The 20,000-nt window shown below is 44.7% G+C and overlaps 1 protein-coding gene across 1 annotated transcript in view; it reads right to left on the reverse strand.

The window, feature by feature from the left end:
* hspa12b (heat shock protein 12B) overlaps positions 1-20,000 on the reverse strand; it is a 59,588-nt gene that overhangs the window by 36,986 nt on the left and 2,602 nt on the right. The window contains exons 2-5 of the mRNA XM_063186254.1: positions 9,609-9,682; positions 6,311-6,405; positions 3,669-3,793; positions 2,316-2,502 (exon numbers count right to left, since the gene is read on the reverse strand). Of these exons, the coding sequence (XP_063042324.1) occupies positions 2,316-2,502; positions 3,669-3,793; positions 6,311-6,405; positions 9,609-9,675 (474 nt within the window). The 5' untranslated portion in view covers positions 9,676-9,682. The remainder of the gene's footprint in view (positions 1-2,315; positions 2,503-3,668; positions 3,794-6,310; positions 6,406-9,608; positions 9,683-20,000) is intronic.

Below are 20,000 nucleotides of genomic sequence, written 5' to 3' on the forward strand. Positions count from 1 at the left end.
ACTTGAAACCATTTCATAACCACTTCATAAGCATTGAAACACAGACAGGAGGAAACATAAATTATCAAATATATATTATGTTACGGAGCCTCCAGATCCGTATCCAAACGTTACATAACCACTTCACAACCACTTCACAACCACTTCACAACTGTTCATTGTCACAACTGTCTCATAAAGACTTCACATGAATCCTTAAATGTTCTTTACATGTCGTGCAGCTCTGTCTCCCTGCTGAGGTCATGTGGGTACCACAAAACATTTTCATAACCACTCCACAACCGACAGGAGGAAGCATAAATTATCAAATGAACATTATGGTATGGTGCCTCCAGACCCATCTCCATGCTCAGGTCATGTAGGGACCACAAGCACACAGTAAATCTAACACTAGGGGAGTAGTATCCAGGGGAGCTGACAGGGAGGGGCAAAGGGGTCAGGTGTCCAGGGCCCAGGGAGAGAGAGGGGGCCCAAAATTTGGCCCTCATTACATTGTATGTATTGGATCAGGGGCCCTCTCAAATGACTCTGTCCCGGGACCGGTAAAAGCAGTCAGCGGCACTGTAGTATCAACACTATAAATGGTACATAAAAATGTTGAATAAAAGCTGCCACAAAGTATTTTTACAACCACTTGACAACCATTGCAATGAGGTCATGAAGATACAGTATGTAATTCCAGTCCTCAAATGTTATACCTACAGTATGTTGAGAACATTATGGTACGGTGCCTGCAGATCCATGGTGAGGTCCTGTGGCATCAGCCAGCATGAAACCTTTTCACAACGATTCCATGACCACTTCACAACCATTGAAATGTGAAGTTGCCATGGATGTGGAAATGTTCCATATAGCCAACTGTATGTTCATCCAAGGTTGGTTGTAAGAAACTGTACTTTGAGTTTGAAACATATGATTGGGATGAATGAGAATCTTCATAGACATTAAATACTTCTTTGCAGCATGCAAATTCTTTTTATTCTTTGACTTTTCTTCTATCAATTTTGATTGCAGTTTCTGTCTCGATGATTGCACTTTAAAACCCATGTCTTTTGTGCTCAACAAATCTGCCGTGTCCTCGCAACTCCACTCTTTATGTGGGGAATAAAAGAAACAAAGAAAAACCAAGTCTATTGTTGAATATTTTTGCCCAAAACAAATAAAATCCATGATGAAAAACGGCTGATTCCTTCCCAAAAGAATGGGTGGAGAACTTAGAGCAACTTATTTTTTCCTTTAAATCAAGCGATGGAAAAACAAACTTTGTATGCAAGTGCTGGGTCAGCCCATTCTGAAGAATTTTTCAAAACAGAAAGTGTACACTACTATGTGACTAGACATCTAGCTCAAGTATCCTAATATTTTACACATGACAAAGGGTAAGCTAAGGTTCAGACAATATCAAAACAACTCATCACTCATGAACCGAATCCACAAACAGTGAAAAAAATGCAGAGTTAATTGAAGAGGCCAAATACACTCTACGATGCTGATGAATACTTTTTCTGTTCAGAAACCCTTTCAAATGTACTCAGACGGAAGTCTGTGTGAATTCCACATAGCCTGCTGGACGTGAATGACTCGATGCAAATGACTCAGCTAAGGCAGAGGCTTTTGTGTGGAAGTGGTTTCTGTAGTCCATATTAAAGGGAAATTCTGTCCAATTTCAATATGCGGTTGTACTGCTCACACTAAATGTGACTTGTCGTTGTCGTTTTTTTCCAGCCCTTTCTCAGATCCTTACCAGCTAATTGGGAGCATTGCTTATTTACATGGTGTTTGAAACACAAGAAGAAAGCCCCTCCACCCCCCCACCCCCCACCATTTTTTTTTTAAAATATGCAAGAGTCTAGATGTCAGATGCTTAGCTTGAGCTGACCTAGCCCCAGGGCAGACTCTTGACATGATGTGTGTGTATGTGTGTGTGTGTGGTGTGTGTACTCTTTTAAAAAAAAAAAAAAAAACCTAACCCTTCTTTGCATCTGCACTTGTTGTTCTGTATATTTCCTGTGCACTTTGTATTAGTGATGTTGGCTATGATTGTGTCCTCTTTTGAAAGTCGCTTTGGTTATAAAGCGTCTGCCAAATGCAATGCAATGCAATGTAATGTAATGTTTAGATTCAAGAGCCATTAGTCAGAGTCTATCTTGTTGGACGGTAGTCCTCCGACCGTATGTGAAAATACAGTTGCTAAAAGTGTGATTTTAACGCAATCTAAGTAAAGAAATAGAAGCTTGGGTTTCAAGGCCCCCTTGACTCTTGGGCCCCTGGGCCTGGGCCTGGTAGGACCCGTGCTGTAATCTGTCCATGCTTACGCTGGTGCTGTGGATCTTCATCTTGAACTTGTCGAAGTAGAGCCAGTGGCGCGCCTCCTCGGGGTCCAGATCATGGTAGCTGTCGCGCGCCGCGAAGCCGAAGCTGTGGAAGCGCAGCTCGGGCGTCAGCAGCAGGCAGGTGGGACTCTTCTGATTGGCCACGCCCGGGTCTCCGCCCTCCCACCGTCTACAGAGAGACATCGGCGAGGAAGTAACATAGGAGATTTGATTGATGGCATTTTGAATCGGTCATCTCAGCTGAGGTGTCAAAAGCAAAAGTAAAATTTATTAAAAAAGAAATACAGTTTGCTTCCAACACAGGTAACTAAGACCTGTAGACCTGCACTTGTCTTACGATCAGCTGACTCTGCACTGGTTGGGTCAAGTTTGTGGCGGGCCTTTGTTAGGTTTTTGTGTTTTACAGTAACAACAGTCTATCTATTAGTCAGTCCATCTATCTGTCTATCAGAGTAAAGGTGTAATAGCTATGTATTATCCTGTATCAAGTAATAGGAGACTTGGTTGATGGTATATTGACTCTGTGTAATGCAGCCTCATTAGCAAATTAATTAGTTGGTGAGAACATTTTTGCAAACTGACTGAATGCATACTGTACCAGGGGACATTTTAAGGAGGGAAATGTCAACTAGGTGCTCTAGTACGCAATCTATTCAGTCCAGACAGTATTCACAAATGGCAACATGACCGTGACTCTTACCCTAACCCTAAACCTTTTATTCACCCATTTTACCCTAAGGCACCTGCAAAAAATCACCAGCTGAATGCCTAAGCCCTTTTTGGGAAAAGGTGCCCTCATCTTATAAAAACCTAAATATCTCAGCCTCCGAAGGACATGAACATGAAATAAGTTGCATGAAATTGGTAGGACCCTCATCTTGCATTAGAATGTGTTAATTCAGCTCTAACATAGCCTACCCACATTGTTAATAAAAACTTCAAATCTGAAGAGCCTGAATGCAGAATTTATGTCGTAGGCATCTAAGTCGATGTAGCGTATACGCAGCATCAGGCTTAAATGGATTAAGCAACAGCCAGGGATATTGTATTTGATATTATGACTTAAGTTCACTATTTAGCACCCCAGTGAAAACGTGCTCTGAGTTTTCAAAAAAACTAGCCTACTAATTTACCTATATAGGGCCTAAGCAAGCAGTCAAGCCATTTCAAACAAGTCTATTAAAAAGAAACAAGATGAGGATCAGGTGTTGAAGGGGCAGTAAAAGAAAGTGTAACCATAACCACATACAAGTGCTTTGATGCTGTGTTTGTTTATTTATATTTCCGTAGCGACACGGGGTGTTTCTGTGGTAACGGTTGGCCTCAGATGGTTACCTCATCATGTGGATGGCTTCCGGGTCCTCTGCGAAGCTGAAGGCATAACCACTGGAGGTGGTGCCGAAGTCTATGGCCACCACCACGGAGAAGGGTCTGGCCAAACGAGGCCTCAGCTCTACCCTCTATGAGAGAGAGAGAGAGAGAGAGAGAGAGAGAGAGAGAGAGGGAGAGAGAGAGAGAGAGAATTTGTTATGTTAGAACTTTTAAAACCCCTTTAGTTAGTTTGTATTACACACAATAAGTTCATGAATTACATACGATTTTCTTACTTTACTACATTGGAGTTTGTTTGTATAATAAATAGATATTATAATTGCATTCAGAACCGAAACGATCAAGGAATGAACAAAAATGCACAGGAGTGAACAAAAATGTGACAGGGAGAGATAAGCAGAGTGTAAGGGCAGGGATGGAAGAAGGGGAGGCGGAAGGGAAAGGGAGGAAACAAGAAAAGTTATGGAGGAGAAAAAGAGGGAGTGTGAAGGTGTGAGTGTAGCGGGGGAGATAGGCAGCTAGCACACACAGAGGTTATCACTGACTGAAGTGTGGGCAGAGACAGTAGAGAGAGATATACTTAAAGAATCTCTGGTGTGGGCATAGCAAAGGACAGATTACTGCACAGGCCTACCGGGCCCAGGCCCAGGGGCCCAAGAGCCATGGGGGCCCTGAAGCACAAGCCTCCATGGTGTGCTACAGAAAAAGCACATCACGATTGGTCTACATTTATGTTCTGAGTTTGTGTTAAAATTGCTCTTTTAACGGTCGCATTTTCAAATTCTCTCATGGGAGAAACCCCCAGACCCTCAACAAAAAATGCTCTCTAACACCCAAAACTTTTGGAACCTCGTGATGCCATGGAGGAGGGGCAGGGGGGGCCTTTCCTGTTGTATGGGCCCAGGGGCCCATGAAGTCCTAATCCGTCCCTGGCTGCATGTACACAGCAGAAGTGGTGCGCCCTGGTACCATGATGAACCATCAGGAGGTCGGAGCTTCTCTCTCTCTCTCTCTCTCTCTCTCTCTCTCTCTCTCTCTCTCTCTCTCTCTCTCTCTGTCTCTGTCTCTGTCTCTGTCTGTCTCTCTCTCTCTCTCTCTCTCTCTCTTTCTTTCTCAATCTCTCTCTCTGTCTGTCTGTCTGTCTATGTCTCTCTTCCTCCATCTCTCTCTCTCTCTCTCTCTCTCTCTCTCTCTCTCTCTCTCTCTCTCTCTCTCTCTCTCTCTCTCTCTCTCTCTCTCTCTCAAAAACACCCACTCTCGTGGAGCTGTCAGGGAAAAAGAAAAATGTCTTCTTTCCCATTCTTTCATGTGGATCGCAACTTCAGTTGGAGAACCTAGATGTTAGATTTCAGTGGGTTTGCTTGCTATATATACAGCACCTTTTGGCCTTTTTCAACCTCTTGTAACATTAGTCCTAAAACACCACTTTTCTGAGTGTTTTCTCGGTAAGATTACAGGTATGTGTCTGGCTAAATGATGTGTCTGCAGTGGGTGCTGAATAACCAACAACATATGGAGCGGACATGGATGAACCACGAAGGCAACCTCCATGAGATCTAAAGGATTACTTCAAAACAAAACAACTTGACAGAGACTGATGGAAAGCTCTTTCTGGAACTTTCTGGAAAGCCATTCATAAAAAAACACACATATAGTTGTTATGGACAGGCGAAGCCAGTCAGTCAGACAGACAGAGTGTGTGGGTGTTTTCTGGCTGATTTGCAGTTGCCAGCGCCACTGACAGCTTTTGTTGGGCCCTGGAAAGGAAAGCCTCCTTTCCCTCCCTTCCATACATACAATGTCTGATGGGGACCCAATTCCGGGAGGCCCTGTCTCCCTGGGCCTGAGACAACTGACCGCTTTGTCCCAACCGCTGTCTGCTTCCCTGCCTGTTGCTTGGTGGCCTGAGGTCTAAATGCATCTTGGGTAACGCGGCCACAGATTGTAGAGTGTGTGACCTAAATGGGGTGAATGGAGAGACTAGAGATAGAAAGGCATGCCCTACAGGCACCACACCACCATGTTTCAGGTCTAAGTAAAAGAAGGAGCACATAATTACACATAATTTATCTGTGTGCGTGCGTGCGTGCGTGCGTGTGTGCGTGTGTGTGCGTGAGAGTGTGTGAATGAGCAGAGAGGACGGCACATAAAAGTGTGTGTGTGTGTTTGTGTGTGTATGCGTGCGTGTTGGCATGTGTGTGTAATAGCAGGATCACCGTAGCCTTCTTACAGTGTGGCTGCTTCTTTTGCTCTGTTACACTGAGTGGCGCATGTCATAGCTCTGCCATCATCCCATCATGGCCATTGTTAGAAAAGCAATGAATGTCCACCATACTATGAAAAGCTAGTGATGCCCTTGCTTCATGCACTGGCAGTGTCTCAAATGAGCGCATTTCCCTGAGCGCATGCAGGGAATTTTATGATTTTAAATGGAATACTGGCAGTATTCCATTTACGTACGAGGGAAAATTCCTGTAGACAAAGTGCCTCTACCCTCCACACATGTAAACGTGAATACTGGCAATATTCTGTTTGAAATACTACAGTATGTTCATGTAGCTGTTCTCAATGTAATGCGATTGAGTGCATCACAGTGAGGGAAGTTTAGTTTGTTTGGGTGAGGGTGTCAGTGTCAGAAAGCTTACCGGTGAAGGGGATGGCGTGAGAGGGGCGATGCCACAGTCATTTCTGGATGGAGATGGAGAGCCTGATGGAGTCGAAGATACAGATCTGTGCTCACCTGAGAGAAATTAAGTGAGAGGGCAACGGCAATGAAAAAAAGACAGAAAGAACATATAGTTGTTACATTAAGATTTCTCCTTTTCAGTCACCACTATTAACCCTCTATCTACGCCATGGGGTAGGGAATCTATGTCTCGAGGCTTGAGGCCGTCTTATCCGCCCCCCCAATATAATTTGACATGTTTTGTGAGGCAATCTTAGACATTTGCAATAAAATTAAGTTACATTTTTAAGGGACCTAGTGAAGGTTGGGTCTGTTGTAAGGGTGGCCGCCTAAAATGCCGGGGGAAATCCTGATTTGTGCTCATATGAATGTCCCTTGGTGGACTTAAAAAAAATTGAACTGGCCCCTCAAATGAAAATGATTCCCCACCCCTGACCTACGGTATGCATGACCACATCCTATTCATTCCAACATTCTTGGAAGGTCAACTCCAAGTGTGCCTAGATCTAGAACATTCCAAGAGTGTTCCTGCAGGTCAAAGGTCACATGTCATGGCAGCCACTCAAGGTCATCATCCAGTAAGTTTAGCTACAGTGAGCTGAGAGAGACAGGAAAGCCAAGACAGTCACAGTTAACATTCGAGTGGCTTGAATGCCTTATTTGGGTTTCCCTACAAAAATGGTATGGATGGCAGGGCCACCGGGATGGAAGAATGGATGAAAATGCTTTGGCCTCAAAACAGAGAATATGCATTAAAAAATACATCTGTCACAATGGAGTTTTTATATTCATCCACATATCATGTTTACATGTAAACAGATAAAAAAGTATCTCCATTTGAAAATATCCCCATATGTGTAACCACCTGCACCTTAGTTCTCATCTGTGCAAATTTTCATCTGCAGCAAAGTGACAATGAGTGACGCAGAGGAACATTACAATTCCCATTCATCAGGGTGAAATGCCATGTTTTTAAGAGTCCAGAGCTCTGCTTACCAGCAAGCGGACTCCCATTCACTCCTTAGCTACCACGGCATTCTGTTTCCGTGACAGGCATAATTGTTTTGTTTACTCTCTCCACAAATCTCACTCGATTGTTGACATTTTTAGGAGCAGCTTCCTGTATTCTTTCCCTCACACTCGCTGCTCCGGGGAGATTTTTTTACTTCACAAAAGCATTTTTAGTGATGGAGGTTTCCTCTGTTATAGGGTTTCAATGCACGCACATGTGCACCGGCGTGGTAAAGACCGGAGGCTGTCGCATGCTGTAGTTTTTTTATTTATTTTTTAAGTTGAGCCTGCTCGCTTTATACGACAACACTTATTTGCTTGGGCCTTTTTTGCCTTTAGTGAAAGTGAAGTGAAAACACAACTGGCAAACTCCAAGTCCCATTGTCATTGTGACACAGCACTCCACAGCACACAAGTGAACACTGCACACAACAAAGTTGCATTTATGCCTCAACAATGCTAGGGGGCAGCCCCCAATGGCGCCCGAAAGGGAGCAGTGTGGCGGGACGGTACCATGCTCAGGGTACCTCAGTCATGGAGGAGGATGGGGGAGAGCACTGGTTAATTACTCCCCCCACTAACCTGGCGGGTCGGGAGTCGAACCAGCAACCTTTGGGATACAAGTCTGACGCCCTAACCGCTTACCCATGACTGCCCTCATTGACACACTACCAAGGGTGGAAGTGAACATCAACTACTAGGGATCAGGCAGTGAAAGCAGGTATAGTAAGATTCTCCCTGGCCTGCATTCTCTCTGGTAAAAGTGTGGGTAGTTTTATACACCAAGCTTCCGTGGAGGAAATTATCGCAATTGGAATTTCACAATCCCAGTTAAAATTCCACACATTCCCTTTTGGACAAGTAAAAATAAACTCAACCTCTTGATGATACAGTGACCTTGAAAAGGTCTGATGCTCTCTCACAGTAGGCTTCCTTGACTTTGGATAAAGTCTTTGTAACCCACTCCCCACCTGATAAGTGCATGGGAGCCTTGTCATCAATAAGCTCAAGGCGTGAGAAACCTTTCACCACAGCAGCACACGAGGTCTCCTGATAACAGCCACCCCTTTCTTGGAAAAGGACGTTTCCTAAGGGTGGGATTTTTAAAAAATCCCCCTGCTTGTTGAGAGAATTCCTGTTGCTGGACCCTCTGTACGGTATGTCCAGCAGCACTTCTGCTGATTAAAAAAAAAAAAAAACGTTAAACGACCCTGCCTACCCTCTATGTCAAAGTGAACTTTACCTGTTACGCGTAGACCTGAGCACACTGATGTGCACTGACAGACAGTTACACATACACACACACACACACACACACACACACACACACACACACACACACACACACACACACACACACACACACACACGCACACACACACACGCGCACACACACACACACACACACACACACACACACACACACACACACACACACACACACACACACACACACACACACACACACACACACACACACACACACACACACACACACACACACACACACACACACACAGTTTCCACGGCGAAGGTGGGTTACCCTCTATGGAATGATGGGAATGCTATCGGAACAGGCTGGTATTCCCGACGGGAGGAGAGGCGGATAAGAGCACCATGTTCACACCCATCGGCCAGTGGGCTGCACTTTCTTTAGCTATCCGATCTGGACATACACATGAGTGTTGGAATGTTCAGATAAGACACATATTTTTAATTATTAAGCGATTAAAATAATACATTTTTAAAGGTAAAAAAAAACCTGTCTATGTATAACCTCTCTGAACGGCATTTCAGCCGGAATACAAAACAGAGCAAGACAGAGACACTGAGAGTGCTTGCATCCCCACACAATATTACACAAGGCCAGTGTCTCAGTCTACAGTCAATATGCATACCATACCTAGTGTTTTGAGTAAGGGTTGCCAAATATGTCTAAAGTAAAGATTGGCAAATGTACCTGGGGAGCATTCCAAGAACCTGGCAACCTGGCTCAGTGGTGAATCATCTAATAGAAGGGCCTGGAGTCCTCGTTTTCTTACCTAAATAACACATGTGGGCTATCTTTTGTCAGGTTTACCACTTCCTGTAACTTAACCCGGTTTTATCACTTAACCATGTACTTGGAATAACCCCCTTACACCTGTAGGTGTCCGTTGTTTGGGTAAGGCTTGCCAAACGTATCAGGTTTTTGGGTAAGGGTTGCCAAACATATCAGGTGTTTGGGTGAGGGTTGGTGGACGTACCTGGCACCTGTAGGGTATTGTCACTGGGCTGCAGGACGTCTGCCATGTTGACCGGGTGACAGGGCATCGGCAGCCTGAGGGGAAAGACGTAAAGGTCAAAGGTCAAAAGGTCAGCTTTGTTGTCAGTTTCTCGCATGTGCTGTAAATGCAAAGTGTCCGGAATTACAATGGTCATTAGACTAACATTCATTCATCATCCAGGAAATGAGAAAAGGCAGAATTAAGCTATGCGGCACCTAAGTCACACCCTCTTCTTCCTGACCATGGGGCAATAAGTTGCAAAAAAAATTGAAGGGAAGTGAAGAAGGTGAGTTGTGGTGGATTTGTGTTGTATAGGTGGAGTTCCAAGGTTTGGATTGGACGTCGTAAAAGCCCGTAATTATTTTTTTATTCCCCATATCCCATGAGGCGACAGGATGGGGTGGAGACTTGGGAACCCCATGAGATTCACATTTGCGTGGGTAGTTAACCAGGTCAACAGACCTAATATAAGTTGTGTGCAAACTTTCCAACAATCTGCTTCCGTCCAACAGATCAACATACTGTATTAAAGAGACGCAAAAAGAGCATTTACAGCAATAGTGTAGGCTAGCTGTCACCTTATGATAACTGGGAGGCACTCTTGGTAGTTGTTTGTAAACAGCCAGCCAGCCCAACTGATGTATATACAGTTCATAGCCAGGCCACGCCTGCAACCGCATTCATGTAAATTTATCTGGAAAAGAACATTGCCTAAATATAACATAAGGTACTGCTTGGAGCTGATGCTTTCTAATATATTCAGGCTGTATGCATCCTCATTCAAAACACATTCAAGAAACATCACAGGAGACAGTAGAGTGTCTTCTATTTAGGACGCCGTGTCTCTAACAGGTTGTTGATCTTTTCTCTCAGCTTCCAGTCAAATCACACCTCTCCTTCCCAAACCTCTTCAGCAATGAACTCATTCCCTGCACCGATACCGTGCTCCAAGTCACTTTTGCCTGCTTCCAATTTACACAGCAGGATCTGTGTACAAACAACAGTGTTTATTTAAAGCCCATGGCACAGATGTAAACAGCCAAAGGAGATTACATTTAGCTGAATTGAACACATACTCTGATGGGGCGATTATAATCAGGGGTGGTGTTCTTGTTTGGAGAAACGTCTGCACACGACTTGTGAGACAAAAGTGTGCTGACTTCTCTCTATCAGATTTTTTTTTTTTTTTTAGCTGGATCAGTCATATACAGTTAGGGCCATAAATATTTGGACATCTTCACAATTTTCATCTTTTTGGCGCTGTACACCATCTCAATGGATTTGAGATGAAACAAATGAGATGTACATTAACAGCAGACTTTCAGCTTTAATATGAGGGTGTTTGCGTCCAAATCGGGTGAACTGTGAGGGAATTATGACATTTTCTATCAGTGCCTCCCAATTTTTAAGGGACCAAAAGTAATTGGACAGTCTAGTATTTATACATCAAACGTTCAATTTTTAATTATTTGGTTGCAAATACTTTCTAGCCAGTTACAGCCTGTAATTCGCAATCCACAGACATCAATAGACACTGGATTTTATCCCTGGTGATGCTATAGTGAGCTCTCTATTACAACAGTCTTCAGTTCCTGCTTATTCTTAGGGTATTTTCCCTTCAGTTTGGCCTCCAGCAAGTGAAATGCTTGCTCTATGGTACTCAGGTGAGGTGATTGACTGGTCCATTGCATAATATTCCACTTTTTTGGGGTAGAAATGGTTTAGTGCCTTTCCCATGAAGCTTTGGGTCATTGTCCATCTGCACTGTGAAGCATTGTCCAATGAGGTCAGAACCATTAGGTTTAATATGACATGATAATATAGCCTGAAAATCTCCAGAATTCATCCTGTGGCTTTTGTCGGTAGTCATCATCATCAATAAGTACAAGGGGAAAATCGTATTGACAGATATGCATGCCCATACCATGACACTGCCACCACAATGATTCACTGATTGGATGGTATGCTTTGAATCATGAGCAGTTCCTTTCCTTCTCTATACTCTTTTCTTCCCATTACTCTTGTACACGATTATTTTTGTCTCCTCTGTCCAAAGGATGTAGCTCAAGACCTATAAAGTCTTTTTTAGACGTTGTTTGGCAAAGCCAAATCTGGTATTGCTATTTCTGATGCAATCAATTATTTACATCTTTTAGTGAACCCTCTGTATTTCCTATGGTGAAGTGTTCCTGAATGTTCTTGATCTTTTTCTTGATTGTTGCCTTGGACATGTATCCACCGTCCTCTTGGACACTGTTCTACATCTGGCCAACTGCTGGGAGATGGGTTTTTGTTCACCACATACAGAATAATGTCTGTCATTCACAGCATTTGCTTTCCATGTCTGCCAGGTAATTTGTTGTTGCTCTGAAATTTCTTTTTTCCAATATTCTGAACTCTTGGATTGATCACATTCAATATTTCCCCATCTCTCAAATGGGTTTCTTTTTTCTTTTTTTTCAACCTTATGATGGTTTGCATCACTGATAGTGACAGTTGGACTTAGGATCTCATGGAGATTCCGTAAAAATATATGGAAATGCAAATGAAACACTTTAAATGAACTCTAGGACCTTTTGTTGACATCTTGGTGATGGTGTAGTAAGGGAATAACACACATCTGACTGGAGAATAGCTGAGCAGCCTACTGTCCAATTACTTTTGATCCCTTGAAAAGTGGGCACCACACACAAAAAACGTTGCTATTTCTTTCCTGTTAATGCGATTTGGATTTTAACACCCTCACATTAAGGCTAAGAGTCTAGTTAATGCACATTGTGGTGGGGTATAGGGTGGAAAAGGATGAGAATTGTGTTGCTGTCCAAATATTTCTGGCCCTAACTGTACATACCTCTATTGTACTGTTTATTTAACAGTTTGCTCATTGTATTTAGCTCATGTGCAGACAGACCACACTGACCCAAGATGAAGAACTTTACTGTCCCATCGTTTCCTTATTTGTTCAGGCATATAAATATGGCTCTGGGTCATCATATTCTAGCCCGTACTAGTTCCAGAACCAGATACCAATCTGTTACGGTCTCTGTGGTAACTGCAGGTGGATTGGTTGCAATCAAGGACCACACACTACTTCATTCTCTATGCTCTTCTCGTATTCCCTAATCAGTTACTGATCATATTAAGACCATATGTCTTGTGTGTGCAGACTACATTGACCCAAATGAAGAAATTGGCAGGAACCAGAACTTTTTGGGGCCCATCATTTGCTCATCGTACTCTGTACTCCAGCACTGTAACCTGGTCCTGGAACCAGCAAACCAATCTGTTTAGGTCTTTGTGGTAACCACAGGTGGATCGGTTACAATCATGGACCACACAGTACTGTACTTTGTTAAAATAGTTATTTCCTTATCATTTACTGATCATTTTAGACAATATGCCTTGTGTGTTCAGATTGCACTGACCCAAATAAAGCGCTTGGATAGAGCAATAACTTTTCAGTCCCATCCTTTGCTCATCATACCCTGTCCTCCCCTCCATTACTGGAGCCCAATCTGTTATGGTCTTTGTGGTGACCGCAGGTGGATGTGTTTGATTATCATGGGGCTTCATCTCTCCTTGTCTCGCGCTCTGTTTCACCTCATTTTCCCCTAGGCAGCTCAGTTCCTAGCCACACCACATCTGCAACAACACTGCAGGAAAGAGTCCATGGAATCAGATAGTCCATCTCATGTAAACACACACACCGACACACACACACACACACACACACACACACACACACACACACACACACACACACACACACACACACACACACACACACACACACACACACACACACACACACAGACACACACATTAGGATAATCATCACTGGCCCATTTTGAGTCCAACTCAGGGCAGAGACTGCAAGGGAGAAATCGGACTGCAAGGGAGAAGTACTGTGTTCCCATTGGTCTAAATGAAGCCAAATTAAACACTGCGATTGCGAGGTTGCACGTCGTTATGCGTATAACCTGCCATTTTGCTCACTCACTCAGTTCCATAGCGCCCCATGTTCCATTCGGTGTGTCTAATTAACTCTCCTAGATTAAAGACCACACTGGCGCCATGACGATGACAGTGTAAACACAGCGATTGAAGACTTGTTTGTGTGCGTTGGACGGCCCCCCGGGTAGTTAAGCTCTGATTTTTTTCGTACTTTCGGCTTTGTGCTTCTTAGAAGTACTGTATATGCCCGCTGTAAGAGATGTAAGGCAATCTTGAATCACAGGACACAGAATTGAAATAAGAATGCAAAGGGGGACGAGGAGGGGGGGACTTGATACAATACAGGCACATATGGTTTAAATGCATGTCCTTGTGTGTGTGTGTGTGTGTGTGTGTGTGTGTGTGTGTGTGTGTGTGTGTGTGTGTGTGTGTGTGTGTGTGTGTGTGTGTGTGTGTGTGTGTTTGTGCGCGCTCATGCTTGAGTGCATGCGTGCTTGCATGTGTGCACGCTTGTGTGCATGCACGTAGTAGTAGTATGCATATATGTGAGTGTGTCCCTGGGCTCTGTTTCCCATTCCTGAACACGGAGAGACGGAGACTGAAAAAAGAAAGTGCACCCCACCACATTTGTCAGTCTCAATCTCCCCCTGAGCCTAACACTCTCCCTGCCTCGTTTTCATTACACCCCCACCTCCTGCCCCCCTTCCCTGCTATGTGACTCCCCAAAACTCCATCTTCATCTCTCTCTCTCCACCTCTACCTCCACTCAATCGCTTTCTATAATACAAAACACACACACACACATACACGCAGGGCTCTAAATTAACACCAGCCAATCGGTCAAATACTGGTGAAATTTCAGTTTGGCTGGTAGAAAGGACCAACTTACTAGCCACGTTACATGCACGCTCACTCCATCGCTCACTCACTCACTCACTCACTCTCACTCCATCGCTCACTCACTCACTCACTCACTTACACCCCCCCCTCTCTCTCTCTTCCTCCACACCCAACATCCATCACTCCATATTTCACTGCATTGGTTTTGAGGCCACGGCCACGCGCCTTTGCAATAGCCAGGGATCAGTGTCCTAAGCAGCCTGGCTCAACTGGCTTTCCCCTGGGGAATAACCGACTGAAAGTCAGAAAAAAAGAAAGGAAACGAACGGGAGAAAAAATAGAAAAGAGAGTAAGTTCGAGAGATGCAGGGAGGAGAGAGGGAGAGGCGAAAGGGAAAGCTTACTGGACCTCTCTGCCGTCTGGTTCTGATTCCCAGACCTCGTTGGCATGACTTCCCCCCCTGGAGCTGGTTCGGGTTCAGCTTTGCCAGCGACACAAAGGAACAAGGCATTCCTATGCTCTACACACCAACCCCCCCTGACTGTGCCTGGATCAGTTCAGAGGAGTCCAGGGGCTTGGGGGCAGCCAAAGAGATAGGAATGACTGAGGAAAGTGTATTCAATATGTGGGGAAATATGTTTCTGATATGTGTGTGCCTGCATCTGTGTGCACGATGCGTATGTGTTGTGTTTATGAATGCAGATGTGTGTTTGCAGTGGAACACAACAAAACTCTCAATGCAACAACACACGCACACACACACGGGTGCATACATGGGTGCACACACAGCCACACCAACGCGCACACGTGCACACACACACACACACACACACACACACACACACACACACACACACACACACACACACACACACACACACACACACACACACACACACACACACACACACACACACACACACACACACACACACACACAGTGGGATATCCACTTTCACCGGTGGCCCTTTCACAATGTCCTGTCTCACCCTATTGTGAATGAGATGAACTTCTGGTGGAAGTGTTGAAAATAAAGCCTTTATAGTCCTACTGTTGTAGACGAAAGGACTCACTCACAAATCTTACAATTCTTAACAGTACAAAATTTGTAAATACAGAGTTCTACACTGCTCATTGTATTTTCTAATCTAGCTCATCAGGTTTCTACCACAGTCAGTCACGTTTGAAACACAGAAAACCCCTGAAATATTATGGCGACGTTAATTTTGTTAATTAGGAACTTTTTTGGCACATGAAGAGTAGGATCAACTTAGAGAAGTGCTAAACCCAACTCTCCACATGTTGTGATTTACTGTGCACACACACACACACACACACACACACACACACACACACACACACACACACACACACACACACACACACACACACACACACACACACACACACACACACACACACACACACACACACACATACTGTACATACAACCTCCCACAAATTTATCACGTTAGAAAGTGCAGATGTCAGCTGCATGTAGGTCATAGCGGTGTGGCGTAGGCCAATGTATACAACATCTGCAGCTGGTGATGCTCAGCCACAGCTCTTCTTCTCAGTTGAGTACACAGTGCATTTTGTAGTCTTGCTTTTACACTTGCAGGGGACCAACACTATGACATTACATTACATTACATTACGCTACATTACATTACACTTAGCTGACGCTTATCCAAAGCGACTGACAGTTATTTACAGGGTATTGGCTACAGTCCCTGGAGCGATGTGAGGTTTGGTGCCTTGCTCAAGGGCACTTCAGCCATGGATGGAGGTGTAGGGAGAGGGTAAGGGTGGGATTCCAACCTGCAAGCCTCTGATCTTAAGACCACCTCCCTAACCATTAGGCCATGGGCTGCCCAAAAGAGAGTCATGACATTTACTACATCCAACTCTTTGAGTGTTGTATTAACACTGCATATAACATTTTTACGGTGTGGAAATGGAATAAGACTTCATCCATGTCCGCAGGACCACATACTGTGAGTGTTAAGTCTGACTCTTTGAGTGTTCCCTCTGCAATATGTTGACTGTGTGGAAATGGAGGACTCCATCCATGCCATTAGGGATGAAGACAGGGGGGACAGGGGGACATGCCTTCAATTTGTGAACAATTTGAAGCTGTCCATCCCCAATAAAAATAAATATGAGTTTCATACCGACAGAATAAAAACACACACTCTATGAGAGAGAGAGAGAGAGAGAGAGAGAGAGAGAGAGAGAGAGAGAGAGAGAGAGAGAGAGAGAGAGAGAGAGAGAGAGAGACTGTGCATGCACACATCTGTGTGTGTGCTTACATCTGTGTGTGTGTGTGTGTGTGTGTGTGTGTGTGTGTGTGTGTGTGTGTGTGTGTGTGTGTGTGTGTGTGTGTGTGTGTGTGTGTGTGTGCGCCAGTGTGCATGCATGCGTCTGTGCTTGTGTGTGCGTGCATGCGTGTGTGTGTGTGTCTGTGCATGTGTGTGTGTGTGTGCGTGTGTGTGTGTCCAATCCTAACATACATAGGATCTGCACCATCAGTTAAAAAGGAACCGACAGGGCTGGCGGTGTCGAGTGAGGGAATAATGTCCCTGTATTTTCCACCATCCATTATACTGCCGCGACTGTTCCAAGAGGGCGCAGTGCAATCAGGCCCCCATCCATTAGTATTGCCTGTGCTGACCCTTCTAGACAATGGGGATGACATCATCCCACCTCATGCCTGTGTTCGCCAGTACGTACTCTACTGTACAGAACTTTCTGGAGAATGGAAGGAGGGAGGGAAGGAGAGAGAGGGGGTAGAGGGAGAGGGGGGGGGGAGGGACGGAGAGAGGGACAGAGAGAAAGCGAGGGAGAGAGAGAGCTCCGACCCACCTCTTGTGCCTTTGCCTTTGCAATGAACACAGGCACAGCCAAACACACACACACACACACACACACACACACACACACACACACACACACACACACACACACACACACACACACATGCGCACGCACACACATACAAACACACACACCCACACACACGCATGTCACACACACACACGCACACACACGTACACACAAAAAAAGAAAACCTGACCAAACAGACTTTCATTTATTACCACCATAATGCCAAACAGCCCACATACACTAGAGCGTGTCCATTGTGCAGACTTTGCACATATTTCCTTAAAGTCGTCATGAAAGGGAAGACTGACCCTAAAAACATTGTCTGGAGAATCTCATTCTCTTACTTACTGTAATTCAATGCTGATGCAGCAACTTCTTCTGGTTTGATCTGACTGACTGGTAACTGAGGGCAGGTGAGGCAGCCATGGTGTAAATGGTTAGGGGGTTCGACTGTAGAACCTCCTGGTGTGAAGCACAGTCATGGGTAAGCGGTTAGGGCGTCAGACTTGTAGTCTAAAGGCTGCCGGTTCAACTCTCGAAACCGCCGGGGTTGGTGGGTGGAGTAATTAACCAGTGCTCTCCCCCATCCTACTCCATGACTGTGGTATCCTAAGCATGGTACCCGTCCCACCACACTACTCCCACACTGCTCCCCACACTGCACCGTTTGGGGATGCCCCTTGCACAGATGAGGCCTCAATGCAACTTTTGTTGTGTGCAGTGAGCACTGTGTGCTGAGGGGTACTAATCTGTGACTGTGACAATGGGGATGATCCCATTTTGGCATTTCAATTTCACTTCAGATCACAGGGTTGCAGGTTCAATCCGGACCCTTACCAATCCCTTCCTCCTCCTTGAGCAAGGAAACTAACCCCACACTGCTTCAGGGACTGTAACCAATACCCTGTAATATCTGTAAGTTGCTTTGGATAAAAGTGTCAGCTAATGCAATGTTATGTAATGTAATGTGGTGGCAGGTGTCTGTACTGTATTGGCTGACTCATGTCTGGTCATGTCTCCCACCAGAAGTCTACACACAGACATCATCACACCTCATTAGGTACAATGCTATGGAATATGATGTGCTAGTGTTCTAATTTAACTTGCGGCTTTGGCCACCTCTGACTCTGTAAGTGCCAACACTGTAAAATGTACTGTGCCATTTACGTGGTCTATTATATTTTCTTTAAGTCACGTAGTGTCCCACAGTGAGAAGGACGTAACTCCTCTTTTTACTTGCTAAAGCTTATGGGGACACGTTTTCCTTCTCTCTCTTTGTTGCAATTGATTCAGATGTGGGTCATGTCCGCTATACGTCTTTATGGAGGCAACGCTGACGTTGCCAAATATTGCCGGCAGTGGCAAAGTTTGGTATGGGTGGACTGGACAGGGCGGCACCTCCGTTTGGTGACAAACAGGCGTCATGGTCATTTCCTGTTGGCGCTCACCAATACTAAAATTATCCACCAGACTATCCATCTCCCCAAAACCCAAAGCCTGTCTCTGGCACAGTAACAGTACAGCGGCATTCACACTGACCTCAGATCTGTGACAGCTCCTAAATACTGTATTTACCTTTTATCCACACACACACACATATATATATATATTTATTCTTTATTGTGCGTCTATTATGTGTGTTTGTCTTGTGTGTCCTTGTGCGTCCTTATGCCACCACCAAAGCAAAATCTCCATTTTATGTAAGTTTAATGGACAATAAAGAAGTCTAAGTCTAAGTCTATTCACAGAGGTGTCCAAATTAAAAGTAAACATAAATTCATGGTGTAAGTACAACACTACAGCACATGATATTGTTACACCATTTACTTCATTGTACCTAATGAGGTAGATAGGCTGTGTTGTTAACTACTGAAAAACACTGAAGACCTAACAAGTACCCACCACAAACACTTGAACCAACCAGCAAAGAGTCAGCTGACCGTAAGACAAGTACACAGGTCTACTGTTACTCAGATAAGTTTCCTGAGTTGGAAGGAATCTGTTTCTTTTTTTACGTTTACATTTACTTTTAACACCTCTGGCTATTCGCCTCTGTTCAATATGGCATATCAGTGATGATGACTCTGAGTCATTTTATGAAGCCATTCACATGACAAACAATTACTGATGTGTGACAGTACGCATACAGTAAAGTAATGTACCAGATTTCCTACGAAGTAGTGGATGCTGTTGGGTTCCAAGAATTTTGTAAGTACATACTTGTGGTCTGTGAGTAGACTAAGAGGGGGGCACAGGGGAGTTGAGTGACTCTGTGTGTGTGTGTGTGTGTGTGTGTGTGTGTGTGTGTGTGTGTGTGTGTGTGTGTGTGTGTGTGTGTGTGTGTGTGTGTGTGTGTGTGCGTGCGCGCGTGTTTATGCGTGCGTGCATGTGTTTGTGTGTGTGTGTGTGTGTGTGTGTGTGTGTGTGTGTGTGTGTGTGTGTGTGTGCGCGCGCGCATGCCTTTGTATTAGGAAGGGTTTAGATCTGATGAATAGCCCATGACAACTCTCACTGCCACTAAAACCCAAACCTCACTCCCCCCGTCCTCAGCACGGCACGCGATGGGGGCAATTGGATGGGTGGGGGTCTGCTTTCAGTGACGGACACGTGTCCTGTTCCCAGAGAGAGAGAGCTTTCCAGGCCTCCATTTCCTGTCTCTGCCGCTGAAAAGCCCACCCTACCTACAACCAC

Source organism: Engraulis encrasicolus, chromosome 21 (genome assembly GCF_034702125.1).
Source record: "Engraulis encrasicolus isolate BLACKSEA-1 chromosome 21, IST_EnEncr_1.0, whole genome shotgun sequence".
NCBI lineage: Eukaryota > Metazoa > Chordata > Actinopteri > Clupeiformes > Engraulidae > Engraulis > Engraulis encrasicolus.